Source organism: Cebus imitator, unplaced genomic scaffold (genome assembly GCF_001604975.1).
Source record: "Cebus imitator isolate Cc_AM_T3 unplaced genomic scaffold, Cebus_imitator-1.0 Scaffold268, whole genome shotgun sequence".
NCBI classification, from domain to species: domain Eukaryota; kingdom Metazoa; phylum Chordata; class Mammalia; order Primates; family Cebidae; genus Cebus; species Cebus imitator.
The window spans coordinates 2,839,645-2,848,802 of NW_016107583.1; the positions used below are offsets into that span (position 1 = coordinate 2,839,645).

Below are 9,158 nucleotides of genomic sequence, written 5' to 3' on the forward strand. Positions count from 1 at the left end.
TTTTGAGACAGGGTCTCTGTCACCCAGGCTAGAGTGCAGTGGTATGATCTTGGCTCACTGCGGCAGCCTCAACCTCCTGGGCTCAAGTGATCTTCCCACCTCAGCCTCCTGAGTAGCTGGGACTACAGACATGCACCACCATGCCCGGCCAAATTTTGTATATTTTGTAGAGACAGGGTGTCACCACATTGGCCAGGCTGGTCTCGAACTCCTGAGTGCAAGTGAATCACCTACCTCGGCCTCCTAAAGTAGCTGGGATTACAGGCATGAGCCACTGTGCCTGGCCAATTCCCTTATATTCTATTAACCATTTAATTTCTACATGTATTTAAAGTTTACTATGTGTAATGTGCTGTATAAGGTGCTAAGAATTTAAAATCAAACCAAAAAAAGACAATTTTCTGTGCTCTCAAGAAAGAGCTTAATGTCTAATATGGAAGAAACAAAAGAAGCCAATAATTTCAACTCAAAATACAAAGTATTACTCTGTGCATAGATAAGAGTCCAAATAAAGAGGGCAGTGTATGAATCAAGTCTCAAAAAATGAGTAACAATAACCCTAAGAAGAATGTGGATGAGTGGTGTGAGGTGAGCAGGAAGAAGGCATTCCCGACAGAGAACAAGGAATGAACAGGAAAAAAAAAATAATAATTTTTTTCAATATTTCAATTAAAAGTTCCCTTCTCCTATTTTGCTATCATGAAATGTTTTCTTCTTTCCTTCCATCCCCCTAGCCTTCTGGAAAGAGTCCAAGAATTTGAGAATTAAATCAAGGGATCCACCCTAATTAAAATCCCTGCTGAGAAAACTGGATAACATGACCAAGATTTTTTGGTGTGCTCTATTCTCTACATTTGCTAGTGTTTTTAAAGAATGGTGTTGCTGGTGATTTGTACAATGCAAAGCTATGTGAGAGGTAAAGCTTCCCTTGGCCAAGGCTGATTCCTAGCAGTCTGCCCTCCCAGAAAGAGTTGGCTTTCTGCACAGTTTCTTCGAAATCCACTGTAGCACAGTGTTTAAGATAATCATATGGTCAGGTGCAGGGTGGGAACCCAGTTTCTCAGTCATGCCAAGAGAGGAGCTGCTGTTTTCCTAAACATGAATGGTGATGTAACAACTTACACTGCTGCTAGCTTGCCGCCATGTAGCTGCAATTACAAAGCTTGGACACCAGCTCTCTGACCATGCCAGTGGAGAGGTGGTACACTCCCTCAATCTCTGACACTAAGCGTGGAAGAAAGGGCTGCAGCCAAATTTACATGAGTCACACTGTGTACAAGACACCTTTTGTTCCTTACCTCACATCCTTTTAGACCACATTTTTAAACTGTAGTTTTTGCTCCATACAGACTTGACCTGACTGCACCTTGCCTCAAGTGCACCACAGGATACTTATTTTTGTCCTGAGTCTTACTCTGCCACTGCTGTTAGACTCCTGCTTACTTGATGACAAAGTTAGTTACATCAAGCAATGTCATGGCCCAGGATCTGGTCTATTTCACCAGCTGTCTGTCATATCTGAGGGCCACCCTCTATGAGGATTCCCTTGCAGTGGTGCACCTGGAAAGGGGATTAGAGATACATAAGAAGATTCTAATCAAGTTGTAGGTGAAAAGGGAAAGCATCAAAAGAGTAATGCTGTCTCTTCTACACCTACATTTTCAAGGGTGATTCTCAAAACACTTAACCACCAGCATAGCATTGACACTGACCAATCAGAATAGACGTTAGCCATAGTGCTGAAGCAGGATCTCAGATACCTCCTGCTTGCCATATTTACCCTTTTCTGGATCACGGAGTTTTTCAGGGCATCCCTGGAGAGGGAGGCATTCAATGAGCTTGGGGCTGCAGTAATTCAATTTGCCAATTGAAGGGTTCAATATTTTAACAATGTGGTGTTATTGATGCATATCAGCCAAAATCAGTCCTTTCCTGGTATGAAACTTATGTCTTGAGTTTTGTCATTCTACTTTTAAAATATCTCTCAAAATCATCTACTTTGACTTATCTCTACTGCAACACTATAATACAGAACACCCTTTTCCACTGCAACAGCATTCTGGCTGCTCTCTGCCTCAAACCTTTTTAAAGTTGTTTATAAATAAGGCTGGGAACCTCACCAAATCCAGTCGTTCTACTATCATGTGCCTGAGGATAGTGCTGGGTGTGTTTACAATAAAGTGCTTTATACTGTTGGCTGCTGGGCAATAAAAGATGAACATCAAAACTATGCATGGTGGAATGTGTCTTTATTCCCATCTACTCAGGAGGCTGATGCAGAATTACTTGAGGCCAGTTCAAGGCTGTAGTGTGCTATGTTTGCACCTGTGAATAACCACCACTCTGCAGCCTGGGAAACAGTGAGACCCCCATCTCTTAGAAAAAAACAAAAGACAAAAAACAAAAAATAAAAACAGAAAAAAAGATGAGCATTACACCTAGGAGAGATATTTTTATCTCCCTCCCCTCCACATTGGCTGTCAGCTTCAGAAATTTCAACAACATGTAGTGCAAGGAATGGTAAATGATCACCAGCATACATACTAGACCTATTGAAATAGTTTATAGGGGGAAACTCACAGTGGCAGTAGCAGGAATAGGCACAGGTTCCCCCATCAAGCACCACACCTGGAGCATCACTGTGAAATCCTATAGGACCAACAGTTAGACTCTTAAGAAAGGGACCTGGACCCTTTGGCCATAACATTGCTTGATGTAACTAACTTTGTCATCAAGTAAGCAGGAGCCCTCTTCCCTTAGTTACACTTTCTGCCATGACCCGGTTGCTATTGGTGCTCTCACTGGATGATCCAAAGGCTGTCATGGTTTTAACATGCAGATGATTAATCAATGTGTATCTCTAACCTTTACCACTTTCTAGAATTTTACTTCTATACTGAAAGTTTCCATCTAGATAACTGAATCTAAAAAGAGCCCATTGTTTCTTTACCAGTTTGGCATATTCCCATTCAGGATGATGGCTCATCAGTCCCACTTCCATCTCAACCAAGATGGAAATTTAAAAATCTTTGAACTGAACGATAATAGTGATATTAAAACCTTTGGGATACAACAAAAGTGGAGCTAAGAGGAAAGTTGATAGCATTAAATGCCTACATTAAAAAGTCTGAAAGAACACAAATAGACAATCTAAGGTCATACTTCAAGGAACTAGAGAAACAAGAGCAAACCAAACCCAAACCAAGCAGAAGAAAAGAAATAACAAAGATTAGAGTAGAACTAAATGAAATTGAAACAAGAAAACAACATGAAAGATAAATAAAACAAAAAGCTGGTTTTTTGAAGAGATAAAATTGGTACACCATTAGCTAGATTAACCAAGAAAAGAAGATAAAAGATCCAAGTAAGCACAACTAGAAATGAAACAGGAGTTATTACGACTCCCATTTACCATAGAAATACAAAAGATCATTCAAGGCTGCTATACACACCTTTACATGCATAAACTAGAAAATCTAGAGGAGATGGACAAATTGTTGGAAATATACAACCTTCTTAGATTCAATCAGGAAGAAATAGAAACTCTGAACAGACCAATAACAAGTAGAGAGGTTGAAACAATAAAAAATTGCCAACAATGAAAAAGTCCAGGACCAGATGGATTCACAGCTGCATTCTATCAGACATTCAAAGAAGAATTGGTACCAATCTTACTGAAACTATTCCAAAAGATAAAGAGAAAATCCTCCCTTCATCATCCAATGAAGCCAGTATCACACTAACACCCAAACAAGGAAAAAAATCACACACAAAAAAAGAAAACTACAGACCAATATCCATGATGAACATGGTTGCAAAAATCCTCAACAAAATACTAACGGAATCTGATAGCATATCAAAAATGATAACATACCATGATCAAGTGGGTTTCACACCAGGGATGCAGGGATGGTTTAGCATATGCAAGTCAATAAATGTGATATATCATATAGACAGAATTTAAAACAAAAATCATCTCAATAGATGCAGAAAAAGCATTTGACAAAATCCAGAATTGCTTTATGATTAAAACCCTTAGCAAAATGGGCATAGAAGGGACAGGTAATAAAGCCCTCAACATTATACTGAACAGGAAAAAGTTGAAAGCATTTCCCCTGGGAACTGGAGCAAGGCAAGCATGCCCACTCTCACCACTTCTATTCAACATAGTACTGGAAGTCCTAGCTAGAGCAATCAGACAAAAGAAATAAATTATGGGGATCCAGATTGGTAAAGAGGAAGTCAAACTATGGCTGTTTGCCAATGATAATATCATTTGCCTAGAAAACTCTAAAGATTCATCCAAAAAACCTCCTAGATCCGACAAAGGAATTCAGTAAAGTTTCAGGATACGAAATCAATGAACACAAATCAGTAGCACTGCTGTACACCAACAACAACCAAGCTGAGACTCAATCAAGAACTCAATCCTTTTTACAATAGCTGCAAAAAATACAATAAATACAATACAATACAATACAATACAATACAGTACAGTACAATACAATACAATACAATACAATTCAATACTTAGGAATATACCTAGACAAGGAGGTAAACTATTTTTACTAGGAAAACTACAAACCACAGCTGATATAAATCATTAATGACACAAACAAATGGAAACACATCCAATGTTCACAGATGGGTAGAATCAATATTGTGAAAATGATCATAATGCCAAAAGCAATCGACAGATTCAATGCAATTCTCATCAAAATACTATCATCATTCTTCACAGAACTAGAAAAAACAATCCTAAAAGTCATATGAAACCAAAAAGAGCCCACATAGCTAAAGCGAGACTAAGCAAAAAGAACAAATCTGGAGGCATCACATTACCTGACTTCAATCTATACTACAAGGCTATAGTTATGAAAACAGTGTGGTACTAGTATAAAAATAGGCACATAGATCAATGGGCCAGAATAGAGAATCTGAAAATAAAACCAAGTACTTATGGCCAATTGATCTTTGACTAAAGCAAACACAAACATAAAGTGGGGAAATGGCACCCTTATTCAACAAATGGTGCTGGGATAATGGGCAAGCCACATGAAGCTGGATCCTCATCTCTCACCTTATACAAAAATCAACTCAAGATGGATTAAATACTTAAATCTAAGACCACCTGAAACCATAAAAATTCTAGAAAAGAACTTGAACAAACCCTTCTAGACATTGGCTTAGGCAAACAGTTCATGACCAAGAACCCAAAAGCAAATGCAACAAAAACAAACATAAATAGATGAGACCTAATTAAACTAAAAAGCTTCTAAACAGAAAAAAAAATTAGAAAACAGACAACCCACAGAGTGGGAGAAAATATTTGCACACTATGCTTTCAACAAAGGACTAATATTCAGAATCTACAAGAAACTCAAATCACAAGAAAAAAAAATCCCATCAATAAGTGGGCAAAAGACATGAATAGATGATTCTCAAAAAAAGATATACAATAGACCAACAAACATATGCAAAATGCTCAACATCGCTAATTATCAGAGAAATGCAAATCAAAACCACACTGAGATACCATCTTACTCCTGTAAGAATGATCATAATTTAAAAATAAAAAAATAATAGATGTTGGCATGGATGTGGTGAAAAGGGAATACTTACATTGCTGGTGGGATTGTAATGTAAACTAGTACAACCACTATGGAAAACAGTATGGAGATTCCTTAATGAACTAAAGGTAGATTGATCCAGCAATACCAGTACCAGGTATCTATCCAGAGGTAAAGAAGTCACTATATGAAAAAGACACTTGCACATGCATGTTTATAGCAGCATAATTCACAATTGCAAAAATATGAAACCAGCCTAAATGCCCATCAACCAACAAGTAGATAAAGAAAATGTGGTGGCTGTGTGCAGTGGCTCATGTCTAAAATCCTAGCACTTTGGGAGGCCAAGATGGGAGGATCATTTGAGGCCTGGATTTTGAGACCAGCCTGTTCAACAAAGGGAGACCCTCATCTCTAAAAAGAAAAGAAAATGTGATACACACACACACACACACCCCAGGGAATATTACTCAGCCATAAAAATGAATGAAATAATGGCATTCACAGCAACCTGGATGGAGCTGGAGGCCATTATTCTAAGTGAAGTAACTGAGGAATGGCACGCCAAATACTGTATGTTCTCCCTTATAAGTAGGAGCTAAGCTATGAGGATGCAAAGGCATAAGAATGATATAATCAACTCTGGGGACTCTGGTGGGAGGAAGGTGAGGAATAAAAGACTACACATGGGGTACAGTGTACACTGCTTGGGTGACAGGTGCATCAAAATCTCTGAAATCACCACTAAACAGCTTAGCCATATAACCAAAAATCATCTGCTTCCCCAAAACTATCAAAATAAAATTAAAAAATTTTTTAAATGATTTTGAATAAAAATAATTAAGAAGTGGCCAGGCACAGTGGCTCATACCTGTAATCCCAGCCCTTTCCGAGGCCTAGGTGGGTAAATGGCTCAAGCTCAGGTGTTCAAGACAATCTTGGTCAACATGGTAAGATCCCATCTCGAAAAAAAAAACAAAAAACTTAAGAAGTGTTAAATTCTCTTACCTGCTGAACTAAACTCTGTAAAAATGTCTTTATTTGTTTGAGGCTTTCCATCAGGATCAATATCCAGGATGGTACGCCACAATTCAGAGAATCTAGCTCGTTTTTCTTTGGGCATGTATATTCCATGCCATAGTGCTTTCAGCATATAGTCAATGTTGATCAGAATTTGCCCAATTCTAGTATCATAATAAGCTGGAGGTAATTGACAAGAAGAACTCTGATCATAATTAGCTTCTAAACTGATGGAAGGGATTTGATTTAAGCAATAAATTCCAATTGCCAACTCTCTTATCATCTGATGGACTTCTCTATAGTCTAAGAGGGCAGTAGGGTCCACAGGAGTCAGTAGGATTGCAGTGGAGAAGCCTACGTTATTCATTTGACTCATAATTCCACATGGCATGTCTACTTGAGAGCGACCATCCTCTTTGGTAGACAACCAGCTAACCAGTGCAGTAGTTAGTAACTCTTGTATTTCACTTCGATCATATTTTTCAAAAAAAGCAGATGCATTTCTTTGTATTGCTAAATTTTCCAGGAAGGTTTCTTCATCTTGAACTTGATCAAGTCTAGGTATTCCTTTTTTGGGCAATCTTGACATTACTAATTAAATCTAGTGTGTCCTTTTTGAAGTTTCTGCAATGAATAAAGAGGAAAAGATCATCAATAAAATCTGACATGGTAGTGAAGCTGGATTTCTCTAGAAATAAATCTGTACTTTTCACCTACATAAGGTTAATTTTTCATAGTCAACCATTACATTGTTCAAATTAAAAATAACTGCAGTATATGAAAGCTGAAATTTGAATTAAATAATAAGAATTATAAAACCTTTAACATTAACCATGTTCTGCTTTTCAAAGAAGTCAAAAGAAGATGTATGTCAGAAACGTTATGTGTGAGAAGCTACTGTTACGTACCTATTTTGTTGTTGTTGGAGAGGCTTTCTTTTGTATATGTTTGCGTTCGTGTGTTTGGTTGCTATAAAGGAATACTTGAAGACTGCAAAATTTATAAAGAAATTTTGCTCCTGGTTCTGCAGGCTGTATACACGTGGCACCAGCAACTGCTCAGCTTCTGGTGAGACCAAGCTTACAATTATTGTGGAATGCGAAGGGGAGCCAGCGTGTCACATGGTAACAGAGGGAGCAATGGAGAGAAAGAGAAAATGTCCACTCTTAACCAGATCTTTCGTGAGCTCAGAGGCAGAGTTCACTCTGCCAGGAAAGCATCAAGCCGTTCATGAGGGTTCCATCCGCATGCTCCAAACAGCTCCCAGCAAGCCTTACCTCCAACATTGGTGAATATATTTTAACATGAGATTTGGAGTGGGTAAATATCCAAGCCATATGGATATTTATTTTGTTTTCTTTATTTTTTCTTTATTTTTTCTTTTTTTAAAGCAAGACTATAATGACCTCTTAAAAGAAAACGAAAGAGCCAGGCATGGTGGCTCATGCCTGTAATCCCAGCACTTTGGGAGGCTGAGGCGGGCAGATCACCTGAGGTCGGGAGTTTGATTCCAGCTTGACCAACATGGAGAAACCCCGTCTCTATTAAAAATAAATAAATAAATAAACAAACAAACAAACAAATAAATAAATAAATAAAATTAGCTGGGCATGGTGGCAGGTGCCTGTAATCCTAGCTACTCGGGAGGCTGAGGCAGGAGAATTGCCTGAACCTGGGAGGCGGAGGTTGTGGTGAGCCGAGATCGCCATTGCACTCCAGCCTGGGCAATAAGTGAAACTCCGGAAAGAAAAGGAAAAGAAAGAAAGGAAAGGAAGGGAGGGAGGAAGGGAAGGAGGTGGGGAGGGGTGAGAGAGAGAGAGAAACAAAGAAGGGAGGGAGGAAGGGAGGGAGAGGAGGGAGGGAGGAAAGAAGGAAAAGAAAAGAAGCATCTGTGCATTTGCTTAAACTTCGATTTCTGTGTCACTGAATGTGTCTCTATTCTGGAATAAATAATAATAACAATGACTACTATTTATTGAGCATCTACTATATTCCAGACTCTCTACTACATAATAGTTTTATTTATTTCACCTTACTGGTCTCTTATATAGCGGTTCTCAAAATTTAGCTTGTATCAAAATCACCTGGGGCTTGTTCAAATACAAATGGCTGAATCCCACCACTGAGTTTCTGATTCAATCAGCTGGAGTGGGCCAGAGAATATGCATTTTGGTAAAGTTACAGGAAATGCTGATATTGCTGGTTTGAGCGCCACACTTGAGACCTCAGGTGAGTGAGTCAGACCTTGCTATGCCCACTTTATAGACGCAGAAACAGAGACTAGGAGGTTGCAGGACTTGTCTGAGGTTTCACGCCTTTCAGAAACAGAGCCCACGCCTGTCCATACTCAGTCCCCAGACCCACGTCCACAAGCAGCTCGGGTCTGCCATGGGCACGGGAAAGGGGAAAGAACAAGGAAAAGAGGGGAACCTACTCTAGAATGACTGTTTTCCCGTCCAGGAGAGGAAAGCTGCTGCGTCCGCGCCGTTCCTGTGGGACTGAGAACAGTCGTCGCCGCCTTAGATGGCTTCTCGCAGCGCCTTGAATCCGCCCTCAAGGCCCCCGCAT

At 39.3% G+C, this 9,158-nt stretch overlaps 1 protein-coding gene across 1 annotated transcript in view; it reads right to left on the minus strand.

Moving 5' to 3' along the window:
* The window catches only part of ANKAR (ankyrin and armadillo repeat containing), a 66,029-nt gene extending 56,871 nt beyond the window's left edge, over nt 1-9,158 (minus strand). The window contains exons 1-2 of the mRNA XM_017500736.2: nt 9,025-9,158; nt 6,579-7,214 (exon numbers count right to left, since the gene is read on the minus strand). Of these exons, the coding sequence (XP_017356225.1) occupies nt 6,579-7,179 (601 nt within the window). The 5' untranslated portion in view covers nt 7,180-7,214; nt 9,025-9,158. The remainder of the gene's footprint in view (nt 1-6,578; nt 7,215-9,024) is intronic.